General features: G+C 33.3%; 1 protein-coding gene across 7 annotated transcripts in view; it reads right to left on the minus strand.

The window, feature by feature from the left end:
• LOC111415355 (Talin_middle and talin-RS domain-containing protein rhea) overlaps nucleotides 1-23,477 on the minus strand; it is a 78,083-nt gene that overhangs the window by 38,763 nt on the left and 15,843 nt on the right. For 6 of the 7 annotated variants that reach the window (XM_071197676.1, XM_023047003.2, XM_071197677.1 and 3 more), the window contains exons 2-3: nucleotides 15,394-15,439; nucleotides 2,520-2,676 (exon numbers count right to left, since the gene is read on the minus strand). In XM_071197676.1, coding sequence (XP_071053777.1) covers nucleotides 2,520-2,652 — 133 coding nt within the window. In that variant the 5' untranslated portion in view covers nucleotides 2,653-2,676; nucleotides 15,394-15,439. Of the gene's footprint in view, nucleotides 1-2,519; nucleotides 2,677-2,737; nucleotides 2,982-15,393; nucleotides 15,440-23,477 lie in introns of those variants that run through there. The other variant, XM_023047011.2, reaches the window with a different exon arrangement.

The following is a 23,477-nucleotide window of genomic DNA, read 5'->3' on the forward strand; positions in this document are numbered from 1 at the left end:
ATTAAATACTTTGTATTCTGCTATTTGCCTGAAAATATTTTAGCCATATGCTATTTGCCTAGGAAAGTAGAATTTAGACTGAAATAAATGGAATAAAATTGTTTGCCTAGGCAGATAGTATCTTACTAGGAAAAAGCTATTTACCTGAAACAACCATTTACCTGCGACATATATATTTTGAAATCTTATAGTGTTGTGATACTCTTCTATTCTGATCAAGTTCCAACGTGCTAAGGGATTCTGCATTTTATACACTTTCTTCGCATAGTCTCTCCTACAGAATTCTTTTTAACTTTTCGTACATTTAAGTTATCGATTTAACCTTTTTCACCGTTATTTCGAATGCTCAAATGAGTATAGCTTTTATCTATAGTACTCGTATTGTTGAACAGGAATCTCAAATGATCAACTGCTTTTCTTGTGTCTTCGAAAATACATTTTTTGCCGAACTACGTTTTGAAGTAATACCTTCTTATTTTCATTAGGAGCCTCTATAGTATAGTTTGGTTTATGTATTAACACTTCTCTAAGAGGGTATTTTCTCAAATTCTCACCTTATTCCCTTTCAGCTATTTTTAATCTGACTTCTGTAGTTGATTGTGCCATTCTTGTTTGACTCCATCTGGTCGGTCGTAGTATTCTTTTCATTTATTATTTTTCTTTATTTCATGGATAAAGACTCAATTTGTCTGTTATCATCGAGCAAAATGTGCTTTCAGTTTCATTACATTTATGTTATATATACTTCCTGTATTATGTATCTGAACGATATATATTTTTAAACTATGGATGAATTTAGGACAGTACAAGTATTGTTCAGTCCTTGAAAGACGTCGGTTTCGAAATTTAAGTACTTGATTCCTTTGGTTTTGAATATACGGACCATTTTGTTGTAAGCGATGATTTTTTTGAATAACTTGAAAACAAGTCAATATTCTGTTTGGATTCGATCATTTTATTCAAATTTGAACTTGTACAATTTGTTTAGACACTTTTTGAAAGTGATGTTTGATAGGTGGCCTCTCCAAGCTGTCACCATAAAGTCGGACCTTTTTTCGACATTTTGCGAGTGTTTTGGCCTTAAGTTGCTCGAGAGTATTTGGCTTGTTGACATAAACCTTGCTCTCCATACTCCTGTGGGTATCCCCACAGGAAAAAGTCAGGAGGCGTCAAATCAGGCGAACTCGCCGTCCAGTCGTTATCACCACTTTTTGATATCAATCGATTTGGAAACATGGTAAGCAGTAAATCCATTATTAATCGAGCAGTATGGCATGTTGCATCATCTTGCTGGAATCAGTAGTCCTCCATATCATTTTCTTCGAGTTCAGTTGCCAAACCGTCATCGTAGAGAGGCCAAACTGCTGAGCGCGGCTCCGAACGGAAGCTTGATGACACTCTTAAATATCGGCACTTAACTTTCAGCTTTGACGTTGACAAAGAACCACTGGTATTGAATTTCGCTACCAAACTTCGAATTGTCTTGGCTGTGGGCGTTGAACGACTGTGATATATTTTGCTTTGTATGCGCGTTGAGCAAGCGTAATAGAGGAACTTTTCTGGAAATAAAATTTCACAATTTCTGCACGCATCATACTGAAATGATGTTTTCAACGCGTCTCAAACAAGGCGATTTGTCAAGTTATTCAAAAGAGGAGCATATCGCGGCAATCTTAATGCAAAAGACTCCTCAAAAGATTATCCGGATCTTGCTTGAATAAGCTTTGACCTAGTACAACATAGGATTCTTATTTTTCTTTGTGTGTGCGAACATTAGCCCAACTGATAAGAATTACAACGTTGCTGAATCCTATTTACATGAAGATTGTTGTGGATCTGTAGATTTTCCAGCAATTTAAAAAGAACTGACTAGGCCTTCCAACAAGATTCTGCTTAGGTTCACAAAGAAGTCGTGCCGTAAAACCTGGTTTCCTTACTTGATCACATCTTCGTAATCACCTCATACTCACCGAACCTCAATGTAATTAATCATTCTGCATAGAGTGTTTTAAAATGCAAAGGCCGCTTTACTCTTCACGTCAGTTTGAGCTTGCTCCATGCTCCCCTCGACCAAACTTACACGAATTGGACTTGAAATCTTGGATATTGAGAATGTGCAGGATAGAAAAAATGATGTACAAATGGGGAAGGCAGCTAAATGAGAAAAATGTTAAAAGATGAATGAGATTGTTGGACCTAGATACGGTATACCCAGAAATACAAAAAATCGGATATAACGAACATTAAGAAATCAATAAAATGGATTAGTAATGAATGAAATTGAGCATTACTCAATTGCGTATGTCATTCAGATTTTTGGTGCTACTTATTAGTTATAGTATTCTAAGAAAATGAAACAACTTTTTCATCGGCTGCTCAAACAAAAAACGTAATCTAATCTCAATAATTTATAGTAACATGTTAAGAAACTTTTTAAACAGTTCCTGTTTCCCATATTTATTTTATGATAACGTCGTTGTAAATATTAACATTTCCGTTATAGAAATACACAAACTTACGTTGGCCAAGATTAGCTTCAGTACATTTTTCCCTGATGATTTTGCAAGCATCGTAAACTGTTGATGACGAATCGAAAACGATGGTTTTGGTGACATTGCTGTCGACGATGTTGATTTTAAGGGATAACGCCATTCTGATTGTTCGATATCGGCTATTCTGGAAAGAAATTAACATGGATTAATAGAAATAAATAATTAATTTTGATAATGTATCATACAGATTCGTAAATTTTCCAATTCAGTTCAAACTCAAACACATTAATAAAAATAACGAAAAAAACACGTTATACAATTTCCACTTCACCATCTTTATCAAAATCATCATCCTAAATACCGGTCGATTTTCCACCACCAACCAAAACCGCCCCCACAATAAACACCCATCAGAAAAAAAATCAATCACTGATACAACAGAAAAAGAGATCTCAACGAAAACATTTTTTGTTAACGTTTTCTTATCCGTCGGATATAATTTAAACATCTCACGAGAATTTAATAGATAAGTTACCCCAACCAACCCCCGCGTTCGGGAACTGACTGACCATCGCAGGGTGCCGTAGTTTGGCGTCGCGACGCCTCCGCCACGCGCGCCCTCCCCCGCGGAGTCAATAAACTTTCGGGTAGAAGTGGAACGAACACGTCAGATAATTGAATCGTGCACGGGGGTGCGCGAAACGGGGATGCGTTGCCCGGCAACGGCGGCGTCCGACTCTGCGGCGACGGCGTCGCGGCGCCCGTTTTCGACGACGACGACGTCTACTAGGTGGCGCCTCTATCCAACCAATCGATACGCGGTTAGTATCAAGTGTATGGCAAAACACGTGGAAATTTCAAAGAAAATCTTAAATTAAATTTAAAAAAATATTTTAAACACATTTAATTTTCACGTCTTTAAGAAATACCAATTTCCAACAAAAATAAATCTCCCATTTTTATTTAATTAAGAAAAATTAATAAAAAAGATATGTTTAAAAGTATAATAACACAAGAAAGAATGAAAATATAAATTTAAAAACACGACTCATTGATTTCATTTCTTAACAAAGCGTTGGGTTTGCAAACAAGATTTGGTCCGACCCTAGTCGGCGGAAACACCCTTTGAAAAGGGCTGATAGAGAGTGAAACCGAGACGATAAATATGCGGGTCAGTCGGCGTTTGGGAATACGCCGCCGCCGCCACCGCCACCGGAGGGTACACCCCCCCACGATCGATACCCACGGGGTCACCCGGTGAACGAGTACGGGAGGTTTCCCTCAAACGTTGGTTAACAATTTGAACGCCGCCTTTTTTGGTGGACGTGCGGCGTCGCGACGCCGACGCTGCCACGTGCTTCAAAATTTCTATACAGGACATCGCGTCACGTCGTCGCTATTATATTACACGGCGGGCGTCCTTCAATTTTCAAATCGACAGAATAAGTTACACGTGTTCGTTATCTTCTATACATGGGAAATAATAAGAATATTGAGAATGGATTTGATTTAAATATTTCATTTATTTATATGTATTTTAAAGTGGTAGTGTGGATGTGGGAGAGATTTTCATCCCAACAAGAAGACTTTATTCAGGATAATCAAACTTCATCATAAATTAGAATATTTGAGCTTAAATTTGGAATATAAATCATCTCTTAACTCTTTGTATTATTATTGTTAAAGTATTTGTTTTTTATTGAGAAAATCAAAAATAACCTAAATCGTCTATTTCTGTAAATGATTTTTTTTGCAGGAAATCTTTATCATCAAATCGTACTATTTTTATGTCTTATCATAAATTATAGTATTTAAGCTTTAATTTGAAATATAAATCATCCTTTTACTCTTAAAAATAAAGTTGATATGGGCTTTTGAAATTATAGATTTTTCAAAGAAATATAATTTCTTTAATTTTGAGTTTATGAATTTTTCAAGATTCTTTTATAATCAAACCTCCTTGTATTCAAATCTTATCATAAACTAGAATCTTTAAGCGTCAATTTGAGATATGAATCGTCCCTTTGCTTAAAAAATTAAAGTTGCTACGATTTTTTAAAGTATTCGATTTTTTTTTGAGAAATACAATAACAACCTAATTCATCTATTTTTGTTTATGATATTTTCTGAAAAAATTTTTATCATCAAATCGCATTATTTTTATATCTTATCATAAATTAGAATCTTTAAGCTTCAATTTGAAATATAAATCATCCCTTTACTCTTAAAAATAATGTTGATATGGGCTTTTGAAATTATAGATTTTTCAAAGAAATACAATTTCTTTAATTTTGAGTTTATGAAATTTTCAAAACTCTTTTATAATCAAACCTCCATGTATTCAAATCTTATCATAAATTAGACTCTTTAAGCTTCAATTTGAGATATGAATCGTTTCTTTGCTTTAAAAAATAAAGTTGCTGTTATTTTTTAAAGTATTTGATTTTTTTGAGAAATCCAATAACAAGCTAATTCCTCCATTTTTGGTTTATGATTTTTATTCAGAAAATTTTTATCGTCAAATCGCATTATTTTTATATTTTATCATAAATTAGAATCTTTAAGCTTCAATTTGAAATATGAATCGTTTCTTTGCTTTAAAAAATAAAGTTGCTGTTATTTTTTAAAGTATTTGTTTTTTTTGAGAAATACAATAACAACCTAATTCATCTATTTCGGTTTGTGGTTTTTATTCAGAAAATTTTTATCATCAAATCGCATTAATTTTATATCTTATCATAAATTAGAATCTTTAAGCTTCAATTTGAAATATAAATCATCCCTTTACTCTTAAAAATAAAGCTGATAGGAGTTTTTGAAATTTTTAGTTTTCCCGAAAGATATAATTTCTTTAATTTTGAGTTTACCAAATTTTCAAGATTCTTTTATAATCAAACCTCCATGTATTCACATCCTATCATAAATTAGAATCTTTAAGGTTAAATTTGAAATATAAATGATCCCTTTACTCTTAAAAATAAAGTTGAAAGGCGTTTTTGAAATTATTAATTTTTCCCAAAAAATACAATTTCTTTAATTTTGAGTTTATGAAATTTTCAAGATTCTTTTATAATCAAACCTCCATGTATTCACATCCTATCATAAATTAGAATCTTTAAGGTTAAATTTGAAATATAAATGATCCCTTTACTCTTAAAAATAAAGTTGAAAGGCGTTTTTGAAATTATTAATTTTTCCCAAAAAATACAATTTCTTTAATTTTGAGTTTATGAAATTTTCAAGATTCTTTTATAATCAAACCTCCATGTATCCAAATCTTATCATAAATTAGACTCTTTAAGCTTCTATTTGAGATATGAATCGTTTCTTTGCTTTAAAAAATAAAGGTACTATGATTTCTTAAAGTATTTGACTTTCTTTTGAGAAATCCAATATCAACCTAATTCCTCTATTTTGGTTTATGATTTTTTTTCAGTAAATTTTTATCATCACATTACATTATTTTTATATCTTATCATAAATTAGAATCTTTAAGGTTCAATTTGAAATATAAATCATCCCTTTACTCTCAAAAATAAAGCTGACAGGAGTTTTTGAAATTTTTAGTTTTCCCGAAAGATATAATTTCTTTAATTTTGAGCTTACGAAATTTTTAAGATTCGTTTATCAAACCTCCATGTATTCACATCTTATCATAAATTAGAATCGTTAAGCTTTTATTTGAGATGTGAGTCGTCCCTTTGCTTTAAAAAATAAAGTTGCTATGATTTTTTGAAGTATTCGATTTTCTTTGAGAAATCCAATAACAACCTTATTCATCTATTTTGGTTTATGATTTTTTTTTCAGAAATTTTTATCATCAAATCGCATTATTTTTATATCTTATCGTGAATTAAAATCTTTAAGCTTCAATTTGAAATATAAATCATTCCTTTACTCTTAAAAATACAATTGACATGGATTTTTGAAATTATAGATGTTTCTGAGAACTATAATTTCTTTAATTTTGAGTTTATGAAATTTTCAAGATTCTTTTATAATCAAACCTCCATATATTCAAATCTTATCATAAACTAGAATCTTTAAGCTTCAATATTAGATATGAATCGTTTCTTTGCTTTAAATAATAAAATTGTTATGATTTTTTAAAGTATTTGATTTTTTTTAGAAATACAATAACAATCTAATTCATCCATTTAGGTTTATGATTTTTTTCAGAAAATTTTTATTATCAAATTGCATTACTTTTATATTTTATCATAAATTAGAATCTTTAAGCTTTAATTTGAAATATAAATTATCCCTTTACTCTTAAAAATAAAGCTGATAGGAGTATTTGAAGTTTTTAGTTTTCCCGAATGCTACAATTTCTTGAAATTTGAGTTTATGAAATTTTTAAGATTCTTTTATAATCAAACCTGCATGTATGCAGATCTTATCATAAACTAGAATCTTTAAGCTTCAATTTGAGATATGAATCGTTTCTTTACTTTAAAAAATAAAGTCGCTATGATTTTTTAAAGTATTTGACTTTTTTTGAGAAGTACAATAACAACCTAATTCATTTATTTAGGTTCATGATTTTTTTTTCAGAAAATTTTCTCCCGTTATTTTTATATATTATCATAAATTGTAATCTTTAAGCTTCAATTTGAAATATAAATCATCCCTTTACTCTTAAAAATAAAGTTGATATGGGTTTTTGAAAATTTTAGTTTTCCCGAAAGATACAATTTATTTAATTTTGAGTTTATGAAATCTTCAAGATTTTTTTATAATCAAACTTCCATGTATTTAGATCTTATCATAAATTAGAATCTATAAGCTTCAACTTGAGATATGAATCGTCCCTTTGCTTAAAAAATTAAACTTGTTATGATTTTTTAAAGTATTCGATTTCTTTTAGAAATACAATAACAACCTAATTCATCTATTTTTTTTGTTTATGAAATTTTTTCAGAAAATTTTTATCATCAAATCGCATTATTTTTATATCTTATCATAAATCCGAATCTATAAACTTCAATTTGAAATATAAATCATCCCTTTACTATTAAAAATAAAGTTCATAGAGGTTTTTGAAATTGTTTGCTTTCCTGAGAAATATAATTTCTTTAATTTTGAGTTTATGACATTTTCAAGATTTTTTTATAATCAAACTTGAAATATGAATCGTTTTTTTGCTTTCAAAAATAAAGTTCTGTGAATTTTTTTGAAAAATACAATAACAAACTAATTAATCTCTCTTAAAAACAAAGGTGATATATCCTTTAAATTATTGATTTTTTACGAACTTTTGAAGATTCTTTTATAATCAAACTTCGTCCTATCACAATTTAGTATCTTTAAGCTTTATTTTGAGATATGAATCGTTTCTTTTCTTTAAAAACTAAACTTGTTATGATCTTTTTGGCAAGAAATACAAAAATAACCTACTTCGTCAATTTTTTGCAGGAAATTTTTTACCATTATTTTTACATCTCATCATAAATTTGAACCTTTAGCTTCAATTTGGAAAATAGATCACCTCTTTACTTTAAAATAAAGTTGGTGTAGGGTTTTGAAACTTTTGTTTATTTGAGCACAAATATCTTTTTAATTAAAGTAATAAGAGATTCTACCAGAACAAAAAATTCTTTAGACTCATTTTCGTTTGAGTTACTAAAGCCAAAGAGAATACTATATTTTGAAAGAAAGGATGTGATTCATTTGTGTGTTAAGGTTCGTCGCATTACGTTACACAATGCTTTTACGTCCCACATACTTTCCGGGTGCATCATTCGAAGCCTTGTTGTATTCCCGTAATTTCACACTCACTGATAACTCATTTTTTTAATGTTTTAATTTAATCAGAAAATATTAGAGTAATTGAAAATGATGACTAAATTTAATAATAATTGTTTAATACTTAATAATGCAACAGTTCGCGTTAACACCGAATCGATTTGAGGCATATGGGCACGATCAGCTGTTTTCAGACACGCTTTCACCCCCTGTTTGACACGTCTACACCCTCTCCAAACCATCCTAAATCAATATAACGCCACATAACCGAAAATTTCGAGATATATTAATATTTTTTGAAAAACCCTTATTTTCTACTTACAAACTGATGATGGCTGTCTTCATTTTCTTCGATGGTCTTCTCGGAACTTAGAACCTTACAATTTCGACTCGGTATACACGATTAGTTTACTTATAAGTTTTATAAGGAATATTGGTATGTTTTAGATTTTTAAGGAAGTTTGGTGATGTTGGTTGAGGAGAAGAGATGATGGTAGTGTTCACCACGAGATATTCGCGCTGAATGATCAAACTGGATGAAACACCGGGGTAAAATCCTAAAGCATCCCTTAGGAGCTCGAATCGGCGGCCATCCGGGATTGGTCGAGAGGCAACGGTGGGGGATGCTAAACGGGGTAGTTTCAAGTTGCGACCAATCCACGAGACAGATCCGCCGGCGCCAAACTGTCGCGATCTTAAATCGACGGTCGGCGAAACTATCCATTACAAAGTGGACGTGGAAGGAATGGATTTTAATTTGTTCGCTCTATGTATGCGTGAGTGTACTGGCTCCCAGGACCGTTTGGAGGTGGTGCCAAAAAGTTACTTCCATATACCGGGCAATTGTTGGATAAGGGGAACTGGTAAACAAACAACCCGGTGGCTTCTTCTGGGGGGATTATCGACCGATATCAACCGGAAGTTTTTCTTTCGGTACAAGTTAATGGATAGTTTTTTTAGAATATTAACTAGTTAGTAAAGATCAAAGCTATCTATTCTTAGAAAGATTTAGTTTCAACTTACTAATTGTAGTAAAAGTTATTATCAGAGCGAAGTTATTATTAAAGTTATTAGGGCGTTAAACTTTGTAATTTCAATGATGTCACATCAAATATTGTACATATACTATATCTTCACATCCTTCGACTTTACATAAACCTCTTTGTAAAAAAATTAAGTTTTAATTTTAAATATTTTGTCTTCACCAAGTGTTGGTAAACTCATTTTGATATATCACAATTTATATCTATCATAAAGTACATCTTTAAATATATAGATGGCGCTATATGTTAGAGGTTAAGTTTTGTTTCGATCATTTTGTTTTTATAGAAATGAAGATAACTTGTATAACTGTAGTTAAAAAAATTTTAACCTAATTTCTTATATACAAAATTCATGTTTATAGACCTAGATGGCGCTACTCATTACTTTCGATTTCGGCCATCTTGAATTTATACAGGGTGATTTATTAGCTCACCATCATTTATCACATTATAACACTTTAATGTTTTCTGCAGCGAATTTATTAATACTCAGTACGATAATATCAAGAAAGAATTCTTTCAGAAGTCTTCGAGAAACAAGTAATCCTGCTCCAGCAAAAGCTATTCGACCGCATGTAGTTAATGTAGAGGACGAAAAAGCTGTAATTAATACTGTCATTGATAATCCTTCCATCAGCACTCGAAGAATAGCACACAACATACATGTAAGTCAAAATTTTGCATGGCGCGTATTGAACCGCGAAGTCCTTCATCTGTATCGTAAACAGAATATTCAAGCTCTACAGCCAGGAGATAATCAGCAACGGTTAGCGTTTTGTGAATGGTTATTGCAGCAACATGCCCAAAATAATGACTTCATTTCAAATATTCTCTGGACAGATGAATCATGTTTTACACGAGATGGTATAAATAATTACCATAATGAACATATCTGGGCATTACAAAATCCGCATGCAATTAGACCAAGGAAATTTCAACAATGTTTCAGTATCAACGTTTGGAGTAGAATATTTAACAACAATTTACTAGGTTTGCATGTACTTGATGGACGTTTGAACGCTGCAAATTACAGATTTTTTTTAACAATACACTTGAAGATATACCTCTTAATGTAATTCAAGATATGTGGTACCAGCACGATGGTGCCCCACCTCATCGCGGAAGAGTAGTTGTCGAGTGGTCAAATCCATATTTTCCAAACAAGTGGATTCGTAATAATAGTCCATCTGCTTGGGCACCTAGATCCCCCGACCTTAATCCATTAGATTTCTACTTATGGGGTCAAATTAAACAAATTGTGTATCAAGTGGAAATTAACACACAAGAACAGTTATTAAACAGAATACATAGGACATATTAACATTTTTTTTTTGACAAAGTTTGATAGTGAGCTAATAAATCACCTGTATATATGTATATCTTGGGTAATACAAAAGCTAGATAAGAACTAAATAAGTCGATTTTGAACTCATTTAATGCTTTTGATAATACATTGCAACCTTGCACCGCGACCCTGAGGATCTATTGTACCCAGATAGATAACGTTATCAAATTTCACCATGCAGTCCAATGCTCTTAACCAACATCTTAACAACTTGCTCGGTGAAAAGTCATTCAGATCCTTTGTGGAGATAAACTGCAACCCAAAAATCGAGAATCTGATACGATTAACAGCAGGGCAGTGGCTGCTGAGTCATATAAAACATGCTCAACTGTCGCCTCGTCCTCCGCAAATAGTCGGCATTCAACATCGCCGGCTAGACCCAACAAGTTGAGGTGTGTCCAACAAGTCCTAAAATATTCCCGGGTTTGATACTGGCGATGTTAATAAACAACTTAGCATGTCTCATTCCAGGAGAACTGATCCACAGTAGGCGAAGTCTCTCTTCAGCCCAATTCTATCTTTGGCCATCGTAAATGATACACCAACTGCTGCCTCTGGCCCCACAAACATTTTAGCACTACCCTCTCGCTAGCTCATCTGCCGCTTCATTGCCAGCAACCTCAGAGTGACTTAGGACCCAGATCAAAGAAACTCTGTTATCACCACTCAGTGTGTTTAAAGTTCTTCTACAGTCTTTAACCAGGCGATTTCCAGGCCTGCAGCGCTAGGAGAGCGGTTTGACTGTCTGAGAAAAATCGTACTGTCATGTTCTCAAGAAGGATTTTAGCACTCATGTCAATAGAAAATACTTCCGCCTGGAATATAATACAGTACGTATCCAGGCTGTAAGCTTGCTTAATCTGAGGTATCTGGCAGTATACTAATGCCCCGACCCCTTCCGGCGTTTTTGATCCATCTGTAAACAAAAATCTGCCTGAACCAGAGAAATTTCGTTTTTGATCCATGACTGCCGTTCAGGCAGTACAATCTGGTATCGAGCATTAATCACTGATAATGATCCCGCCAAATTTGACGGCATTGACAGCACAATATCAGTGCTTATAATGTCTTGCGCAGCCCATTGGTCGTACATGTAGGAACAGTTTTGAACATATTGCTTAAATCTCTAAATAGTAGTCTAGCCACTTTCTCTATATGCAAATGCAAAGGAGATAGGAAAGCAGAACATCTATTGCTAGAGTTGGCGTTCTGTTTATCGCACGAGAGATTGCCAATGCAGCTACTCGTTGAATTCCTAAATATTTACTGATCTGCCATAGTCACATAGTAGCCAGTATAGTCTTTCTGGGCAAGACCCCAACTTTTTCCACAAAGACTACGACAAATCCACAAGGATAGTCTAGCTTTGTGTAAAATTCCCTGCAAATGTCCATTCCATGAGTCTAGGATTACTCCTAGATATTTGACTTCCTTTGAGAAAACAATTTCTTCACCTTGGATAGTTAGGCGGATTAGACCATCCAACTTTGATCTCTTAATAATAAGCGATGTGAAGCAATATAAATTGTGTTAGCTGCTGAAGTAGGTTTAAGATTAGCTGGGAAATGAAATGCAGCAAAGATTATAAGATCCGGGTCATCTCCTTGCAAAACCCAGTGTTTTACCAGAATCAAATTAAATTACATAGATGAAATGTAAAAATGTTAGCCCATTTACATGCAAAGCCATGTTTGTTATTCGGTGTGATATAATAGTGAGTGTGACTTCACTATCACAAGTATGTCAGGCGGAATGCATAAAACCGGACTCAACACTTTCGTTATTATCATTACAATTGTATGAATCGTATAAATCGTTTCTTCAAATTCATAAATAAGGCCAGGTCGATTTTTTATAGTTTGGGTTAAGTTAGCTACTGACTTTATAATTTTTAGGATCAAATTAAAATGCAAAGATTAACATAAAGTTATTTTTCTCAAAGCTTTCTCTATTATCACATCAAGTGTTATATCTCATTTCGAGAATTCAGATTTCAGGTTTAAAATCAAGTATAGGTCATTTTTTTAAGTTGCATAATAAAGTAAGAACTATTTCTTAATGATTCAGTTAGTTATGCTAAAAGTTCGAGAATTTGAACACTTGTTTTTTTTCACTTTTTTTATTATTTATCATTTGTTATGTATAACTTAAGATTAAGATTTCAACTTTAAATTTGTGTGGTCGACATGATCTCAAAAATGACAAACTTTTAAGTTTCATTACCAAATAGGTTCTCTGTGTACTCATCATGTACAACATATTTCATTTTGCAGAACGTAGTAGTTTCCATAGTTAACATTTTCTTCGTTTCAGCCTGTGTTGCAGATGTTGCGCAATCCGATCAGATTCTAGAATATTTCTAAACAAGGAAATCTCCTCTTCGTCCTTTTAATTTTCCTTCAATTATTAATTGCAGATATTTGTATTTATCATGTCGCATGACATGTCCTAAATATGTAGTTTTCTCTATTTAATTGTGATAAATAGTTCGTATTCTTTGTTTACTCGAGTGAGTACATCTTCATTTGTTACCCTTGGAGTCCAACGGTTTTTCAATACTCTGCAGTATATCCACATCTCGAATGCATCAAGCTTATTTATTGCATTTAGTTTCAAGGTCAACTCTATACTGAAGCACCGATCATACGTAACAGTTCACGAACCTCAATCTCAGGTTTAGAGCGAAGTTATTTTTGAAACGCCTGTCTAGCTTATTCTATGCGACTTTTAATTTCATTGTCTAATGTTCAGTTTTTGGACAGCCATGTCCCCAGGTATTTGAATTTGTTTACTCTTACTATTCGTGTGTCATTTGCTGTCATACGCTCAGCTTTCTTGTTATTATCATGTATTTGGTCTTCTTGACGTTTATACTTGTTCCCATTGATCTGCTAGTTTCTCCCACTACATTGACCAACAGTTGTCAGCAATCAAAAACGTGTCATGGACGTATTGGATATTGGTAATCCAAACCCCATTAACTTTAATATTTTTTCTCTTTAAAATTTCGTTTTAGTATTTTTTCTTTTTGCAGATAATCCTTCTATTTTTAAAATTATAATCCTTTTCCAGTCTCCATACTTTCTGTCCATTGTCAGTCCTTCAGTCTTTGTTCTATCTCTTTCCACTCTACCTCCTGTCTTTCCCATGATTTTTTCTCTTTCCAGTATCTTCCGTTGTTCTTATTTACTCACCAGTACTTTCCTTGCTTTTGTGATCTCTTTTCAAATCGCCTCTTTTTTGCCAATCTTTTTCTTCTCCTTTTTAACCCTTTCGTGACGGAGTATTTTCAAGATCATTTAGCAAGCTCATATATACAAAAACGTATGCGTACGCTCTTAGTAACGAAAGGGTTAAACATAGGTCTATGTCTTTTTTCTGTTACCAATCTCTTTTTTCGCCTTCTGTGCCATTCTATAACCATTCTCCATCGTATCTTTTCAGTCTCAGTGTCTTTCTCTTTTTTCAGTCTTTATTCTATCTTTTTCGTCTATTTCTAGCTGTTTTCAGTTTCCCTCCTTTCTGCGCCAGTCGGTTTTTTTCTCCTTTTAGTTCCTATTCAGGCACTCTCTCTATCCAGTTGCTGGTTAGTATCATTCATGCCATTATTCCTTATTTCCAGTGTCTTTTCTATCTTTTTTTATAGACACCAAGCTTTATTGTAATGATGTTTTGCTTGAGAATAATAGTTGACTGAGAACTACTGATAAGTTCGCTTCTATAAACCAAGGAAACTTCTTCACTCATATATTTGTTAGAAGAATAATATAGTCATCTGCGTATATTTGCTTTAAATCGCCCCACGGTAGTCAGACATTTTCCAAGCATATAATGCATAGTGTATAAGTGTGTATAGAAGAGAGATAAATGGGATATCTTTCCATCTCTACAAGAATGTCAATTCAATCACGATGGAGTAGTTAACGTTACAACATTATTTGTTCGCTTACGATAGCTTTATTTCAAGTCAGAACATTACACATCAAAGACACCATAAAGCATCGCAAAAGTGAATAAGCCATTAAGTTATAACTCGGCACTGTCTCATACCACCATATTAAAAACATCTTTATCATACACATTTAATACCTATCATATCTCATTTTCTTTGATGACCTTGAACGCACTCATCATACTCAAAGTCACACTGTTGTGCAGATTAAAATTAAAGTAGAGCGACTTTTATGGTCATCAAAAACATAGTCCCTCTGATCATATTTATGTATATCGCTACATACTCAGTGCATGTTCAATAGAATTTCTATAGAAATTTTACTTGCATACTAGTTGAATGAGGAGCATTAATTACTAACGCCTTATTAAGCATCTTAGTATTTATACATAAACCGTTGTTTAAGAAGTGTTACTAGTATGCATAACAAATAATATTTTAATTTCTTGTCACGAACATGATTGGTAAAAAGATATACGAAAATCATCATGTTTCGTTTCAACGTGGATAAAATAAATTATCACATCCAATTACACCAACCATTCTCGATTACACAACCAATTACTAAAATGAAAACAACATAAAGAAAATCCTTGCAAGTTATGTTTCGTAATCGCCACGTAATTTTTTATCCCAAATTTATTACGCGACATATTTTGCGAATCGCCTTTCATTCTCGCAGTTGAACGTAAGCCAAGAAGGAAGCAACGACTTCCACCAAATTACTATACTGAGGTTATAGTTAAAACTTTTACGATTGGAAAATTTACGAGTTTGGATCCGGTCTGCATCCCTCAATTGGGAAAGAGTACTTACCTAGTTTGAGATACCGCATAGAAACATGGATCAGATATGTGTTAGTCTGTAAAAAGAGAAACGTTTATTAATATTTGTGTCATAGAAAACCGCGTATTTCCGTTTAAAAACCGACTGCGGTGAAAATAAATTTTGATAAATAAAATATGATAGTACATTTTTTGTGTGGAATAAAAGTAACTCTTAAGGAAATAAATGACGAGATGTCTGTATGACTGACAGTTCAATAGGGGGACAAACAAGATCCTAATGAAGGAGACCCGAAAAACTAAGTACGTGTAAGTCTTTTGTGTAGGGGAAAAACTCAAACAAAAGGTTTCCTTCTTCTACTTGAAACAAAAAAGAGTGATGGTGCTAAATGGGTAATCCATCCGGTCAAAAACCTTAATGGTATAATTTGTAATCGATCCTTCTTACGTCATAGCAACTTATTAATTACTCCTACGATTAAAAGAGAAAATAATAAACCATATTATGTCGTTCGAACGCATCTAATTAGTTCACGCCTTCCGGTACATTTGCTTAACAAATGAGCCGATCTAGGTGCTTCTCCATTTCGTATTGCGGACGTACTTACTCCAGATATGGAACGAGAGAACCGAGCAGCTGTCTGGTTTACATTAGTAAACAGACGTTGTATTTATAGACGTCGGTTTACCATCTATCTCTCACTCTCGCTACATACCGACAACTTTTTAACATTTCAATTTTAAATGTAACTCGTGTTTGTAGAAAAAAAATAAACAGCTCGTGATAAAATTATGTTTAATATTTGTACGAGTAACCTTGATTTAAGCGACATTTTAAATTTATAAGGTTTACAGAAAGGAAACAGTGATGAAACTGTTTATTCTTTGAACAAACACTAAATTAGTAATGATTCAACGGAAATATATACCATATTTGGAATTGTATTTTGATAAATATGGGAAATATTGATATCATTCATGTTATTGTGTATTGATTATTTTGTAGAACTAGAACATTTTTAATTTTTAATCATAATAATTTATATTTGTTGTTATTTGTATATTAAGATCGTTTAAGGTCGAATACAACGTATTGAAACTATCAAATATGAGAGTAATTTGGAACCAAAACGCCCAAAACGAGATACTTGAAACCTTTGTATGGGATATAATTATGGGACTAATCCAAGAGAATATTAAATAAATTAGCTATTAGGTAATTGTAATAACATACCTATTAATCGAATTATTTTCAACCATGTTGGATCAGAATAACTATGATATTAACATACATATCTTAGCACCCATATCAAAGGCAAATACTTCCAGTTCTAGAGTACTTTTTTCCAATTTGCAGCTCCTAACATGATCCTCCCATCGTGTTCTGAGTTCTGACTGTGTAGTGTCTTCTTTGATACTCTTTCGCCCGGCATCCTCTGGACATGCCCTGTACTGATTTAATTATGGGCAATGTGGCGTAATATGCCTTTATGTTAGATCCAAGATATGTGATTCTTGTACCACTTCAAAGTTGTATTCGGCCATTGTGCTGGTTCGTTCTATTCGATTTCATGGTTGTCTGTTCTATACTAGGAGTTTGATTTTTTTCTCATTGACTTTCAGGCCTATTCTCTTAACTGCACTCTCAAATTTCCTAAAGGACTCATCTATATCTGCCACCTTTCTTATTAGTATGTTGATATCGTTTGTGTACCTTATGAATTGTTTTGAGAAGATTAATAACATCTATCATGTGTCCTATACCTGCCTATCTCCCTGTTTTAAGCCTTGTGTGACTTCAAATTTTTTTATTGTCTTTCGATCTGTTAGTATATCAATAAATATTCATCAATTCAAAGGTGGTTTTGCCATATAAATACTGATTGTCTGCTTGTCAGGAAGCCGAACTTTAAAAGAGAGTGTACTCAAAAAGTGACCGTTTGTTTTGTATGTAGTTTATTGTAACCAATATCCATTCATATCAATCAAACCCACACAGAACGCCAAATACAAACATTCATTGCAACGCACCAATCTAAACCGAATAACTGCTATATGAGTTCAGTTTCAACTAACTAACTAGGCCGCTTCGCCAGGAAGAACCATCAATAGTTAATAATCGGCAAACTTCACACTAACTGGGAAGCCACCATGATTACAGCAGCCCCTCAAATGGTGCCTAATACAAAGAACGGCTTCCTCATCGCCCCGGAATTATTGTTCCGCAAACACTCCGTAAATATGTTTATTTTTCTAAATAAAATACATTTGTACATACGGTGAAAGATGATCGCTTCATACTAAGTTGGTTAAAAATATGTTATAGATAGAGCATCTTCAACTATATCTCGACAACTTAATACCAAACTGGCTTTTTTTTTTGCTTCAGTAACCAAAATTGAACTAACAAGAACTATTGAACAAATACATAAAATAATAGAAGAAAAAGATATTGCTTTCCTAGATATCTCGTCGGATTTTGGTTTGTATTAAAGAAGAATCTGGTGGATATCCCAAAAATTCCTTATCAAATGTGTTTGCTTATAAATAAAATCAAAAAGGCAAACGTTACTTGCTTCTATTACGGCTTCTTAGAAAATATGCGGTCAAGCAACTTCAACTATATTTCGGCTACTTAATATCAACCTACCTATTTGGTTTCAGAGATCAACATTTGGCATGCAAGAGGTTTTTGGTAGTATGGCAAAATAATTTATTCGTGAAAGTAAAAAAACCAATTAGTTCTATGTAGCACTTATACCGTTCAGCACTTTTATCGCTAACAAGGTGGGTTCAAAAGTCCTCTTCTGTTTTTCTTTCTTTAAGTCCCTCTCTCCAACTTATCCTCAGTCTTCCTCTTCTTTTTGTGTGTGTTTCTTGCATAATCTTGCGGATTATGTCGTTGCCTTCAAAATATTTTTCAGTAATTTCTATTAATGCTATCGTATTATAGATTTATTGCTTATTCTTGTTCGATATACCTTTATGCCACAATATGCCATTAATTCATTATTTCAGCTATTGTTCTTCTGCCATGTATGTTTCTATCCTTTACGGTGCACTCTAGTATTTCATAACAGGTGATTTGTACTCCCAAATATTTATACTTGGTGGTATATTTTTAGTAAGTTTTTTTATATTAACTCTATGAGCTTCCTCGACATGTATTCCATATCATTCTGGTCCTGTGCGATTACTATTTAAATACTTCTGCAATTTCTTTTCCAAGGTTCCAAGGACTCCTGCTTGGGTCCTTTAGTTATGTGGAAGCCATTCGACGCTTTCAGTTCTATCTTGATTTTAGCTATTGCTTGTTGATATAAATTTCTTAATGCCTATTCTTATTTTGTGATGATACGTTCTTTTAGGTCTATAAACATTAGGTAGGTTCCTTGATAATACTTCGTGTTTCTTTTCCATTAACTAATTGTTGATCTTCCCGGTGGAATCCTGCCTGCTCCTGCTTCCATATCTCTGTTTTCTAGGTGTATTTTGTTGGCCAAGATTTTACCATATACAGTAAACCCTCGATATAGCGAACACGCAGGGAGGAAAGCAAACCGTTCGTTATAATGAGATGTTCGTATTTGCGATATAACGAACTAATTCGTTATAATGAATGACTAGACTTACATAAACATATTAGCATCGACTGTGTAATAACTTGTAATAAGTTTAATATAAAAGTACGTTATATCATAATAAGCATTTTTTGAAAATAATCACTTATTTTTGCCTCAGAATGAGCATTGTTTGTCTTAGGCATTCCTCGGTAATTTTATTCGAAGAATCCATGAAATTTTCAGAAACTTTCTCTTCTGAATCAGCAAATCTTGAAATTGTGATGTTAATATCGTTGGATAAGTAATAATATTTGTGTTACGTTTGGATTGTATACAGAGCGGCTAAAACTTCTGCTCTTAAAGGTGCAATTATATTAACTTCTTCTTCATCGTGCTCTTCGCCTTCTTCTTATTCCTTGGTTTCTTGTTCTATATTCACTGCTGCTAAGTCTATGTCTACTGCTTTTGTAGTCGTTATCGCATCATCAACTTTGACGTAATCAATAAAACTAACCTGTATCAGTTGAACTGACAAGATTTGTTGATAATTTTTCCATTCTACATCAGCAAATTCAGGCTATCAATGAGTAAAGCATACAAGTAAAAAGCTACTGACGAGCTACATCACGAATCAACGCCCTTATCGCTTGTAAAATATTCTATTTTTGATTTTCTTGGTTCGATTCTATTGCCAAAATTGCTGCTCTAACAAGTCGTGCACGATCTCGTTTCGTCATAGCCGCAATGATGCCTTGATCAAGAGGTTGCAGTGCACTTCTTGAGTTAGCCGGAAAATAAACGACCTTAAAATTGCGCAAATCAATTTCCATAACGTTATGTGCTGGACAATTGTCCATTGTTAACAACACTTTTCTGTTTAGAGCTGCTATGTTGTATTGAAAACGAAGAAGCCATTCTCGAAATGCTACAGAAGTTACCCAGGCATTTTTCTGAGGGGTATAATGGCATGGTAAATGGGAACGATCGAATTTATTTAAACATCTTGAGTTTTTTGATTTTGCTACTATCCATAGTTTTAATTTTTACTTCCGTCAGCATTGCAGCATAAAACTGCTGTTACTCTTTGTTTGATTTTAGTGCCCCATAACATTTTTTAAATTTAAAATCCAAAGTACGGTTTGGCATTAGATTAAAAAAAATACCAGTCTCATCATAACGACAATTTCGTTACATCGGTGTTCGCTATATAGAGGGTTACTGTATGTACTTCATATAGCGTACCTGTTACTGCTATATCTCTGTAATAGTCGCAGGTTTGTTTGTCTCCTTTTTTATGTATGATGCACATAAAGGCTGCATTCCATTCTTCTGGAATTGGTTTATCGTTAAAGCAGTTCCGGAATGGTGTCTCAACTTTTCGCATTTTTCAGGAATTTACATGGTTTCGTTAGATCCTTTATGGTTATTCTGATTGGAGATGCCGTGATACGTATACTTTCTTCCTTCTCTTGTTTCTTCAGGAAGTTCGGTGTATATTTTGTTAGTAACTGCTTAAAATGATTATAGTCGTCCCATTTTTCGAGCGTTATTGGTGATATTAGGTCTCTTGTCACTATTATTTTGTCCTTCTATATATGTGTTTATCTTTTCCGATTGGAAACGAAATAAAGTACTTGAGAACTTACTTAGACAACTATTTAAACTGGAAAAATACATTTTTGCCAAAATACAATGGTTGGACATTTTCTTTCGTTGATCTCAGCTTAATCTCAGGTAACTCAACCCAATCATTCCCAACCTAGGTCGGTATCTGTCATCACTAATGCGTTCAGCACTGAAAACGCAGATATGGTGATAATGGGATAAGAAACTGAACTAATCTACGATCCCGCTGATAAAACTTCTCCTCTTGATACAGCAGAAAAATATGCTGGAATATTTATGATGACAGATTTTAAAGAAAAGTTTGACGAGTGATTAAAGATGGATTATCATATTTCAACATTCAACATTTATCTTATTATATCGTCGGTCGTGTTGCCATCAAATCCAATCTTATGTGCAAATATTGTTGTGATTTTTGTGTTTATAAGTTAGGTTATTTTTATAATTAATAATCTCAAAACAAATGTTGCCTATTTTTAACACTGTATCCTTGCTATTTTTAATCTTAATTAATGACGTCGCCAAGATAACCTTAAAGTAACTGTTTTATTGAATTTGATGATTCATTTATTTATATAGATTCAATATTTTATGGAAAAACTAGTATTTTTTAAGGCGAATATGTTTAGTAATCTGTACGATTATTACTTACCAACTACATATTTTGATATTTGATAAAAATAAATTATATTAAAGGAATTTATAAACATTTATTTAACGCACTCACAACGCAAAGAATTTGTAAATATTGTAAGATAAGAAATAAATAAAATTATCTAATTTCATTTCATGTTTTATCTCCAAACTAAGTGATAAGTAAGTCAACTATCAATTAACGAACAATTTGTCTTATGGTTAGATATAGTGCTTACAAGAAACAGGTGCGATTGGTAGCTTTAAAATACATACATATAAACGAGGTCAATATAAATATCCAACAAGAGATGCAGTTTCAAATAGTTAAATATAGGTCGACATGAAAATCAATAAAACTGCTCTGTTATTGTTCCATGGAACATTACATAAGTCTTAAACCAAAAATAATTTATTTGATGTATACATTAGAAAATATATAATTTAAATAAAAACATCTTTCCCTCTGCTATTGTTTTCCGAGTCATCCGCCGACAATTTGTTTTCTTTCATCCATAAAAGCCCTAATAACTCACGCGGCCATCCGGAACAAAAACAATTAAAGAACACACCCCACAAAGGATTACAAGAATCGAACGACGACATCGCCTCGTCGAGTATATCGCCTCGTATATCGGCTCGCTTTATCAACATTTAACGAACCTCCGATACTCTTCAATACTTAAATCGGTTGATTAACATGCACATCAATTTGCCACCTACGCAATTCAACCGTTATTATCGGACGAATAGTGTATTGGGGGAAAGAGAGAGAGGTTACGCAAAAACTGAGGGTTTGCTTTTGAATGTCGTAAAACAACCCCCGGAGGACGGGAAATTGTGCCATTCTTATGCTGATGCGTATCCGTAGATTTTTAGATATTCATCGTAGATGGGGAGGGTTTGCGTAATAGAGAAACAGAGGAATGACGTAGTGCTATAGTAACTATAGGGAAGATTTTGATCAATGACAGATTTTAACTTGATGGTAGATTTGGTTCTATTGAAAGAAATTTATGTAACACTTTAATCACAATAACTAAAATACGATCTAAGATAACACGACGATCAAAATAAAACCCATTATAATTCTTGGGAGAAAATAATTTCGCGCGGGGTTAGAGCACAACATCCTTTAGAAGGGTGAGGGGTTGGGTTGTGTACATACGCGTTTCCCTCTTACCCACTCACACCCCCTCCTATTCTGTCGTGGGGTTGTTTCACCGCCCCCACGATCTCGGCATCCGGGTTTTCCACGGTCGACCCGGACGGACCAGATAGCTCCAGGATGCTGTCTGACAGACTGAGCGCCGGCAGCCGCCTGTCGGGCGCCTAGTGTCGGCGCCGCGCCGCCACCACGTCTGAACACAACCCCCAAAACCCACCACCAACCACCCCCGATATCTTGATTATACCGCGGACTTTCCACCCGGGTTTTAGATGGGTATCGTTCCGGATTAAGGTCCACGGAAGTCAAAATATTTTCGTTGCGTCAATCACATGAAATAAAAAAGGAACTGCTTATTTTGTAATTAGAAATACAGAGATGTAGATGTGTAGATGGTGATGGCAAGAATAACATCCTTTCTATTTTCAATGGGCGACTTAAAAGGAGAATGAGAGATGATGGGTGGAATGTTTGCGATTTTAATAAAGTAAATATTGTGTTCGTGGGGTGATTTTTCTTTTCTACTAAATTGACTCAGTTGCTGAAGTCACAATATTTATCGAGATGACTTCTATATATTTCAAGAATCCTCAACAATTTTAGTACACGTTCTATTTTGATATGATTAATCTAATTATCCATCGATTATTTATTAAAAATTATTTAAAATAGCATTTAAACATATTCAGTCATAACCAGTTTTAATGTAGAAAGGGAGTACAATTGCAATGGTGTTGGATGTAGTGAAAGAAGCTGGTTAGAATAAAGAGTAAATGCGAAATCAAATTTTCAATAATGATTACCAAGTAGAGTAGACTAACTCATTCTGCACACCAAATAATGTTTGTGGTTTTTGGAATTTCACTCCAAATCCGGTAATCACTATTACCAAATTCCAAACCTAAACTTTCCTTACTTTCATTAGTATCTCCTGATGAATTTCTGAAAAAAGTAATGTATCAGGTGGTAATTTTTTTTAGAAGTATTTAAAAACGACAAAATAACTGGAGGATATTAATAACATATGGATCAGATATAAATTTGTATCTGCTCGGGATGATTTTCGTGTATAACCTGAACTTTTTCGGAAAGAAAACGAATAGGACGAAGGGCATGTTTCATTGC

The sequence above is a fragment of the Onthophagus taurus genome, chromosome 7 (genome assembly GCF_036711975.1).
Source record: "Onthophagus taurus isolate NC chromosome 7, IU_Otau_3.0, whole genome shotgun sequence".
Classification (NCBI taxonomy): Eukaryota; Metazoa; Arthropoda; class Insecta; order Coleoptera; family Scarabaeidae; genus Onthophagus; species Onthophagus taurus.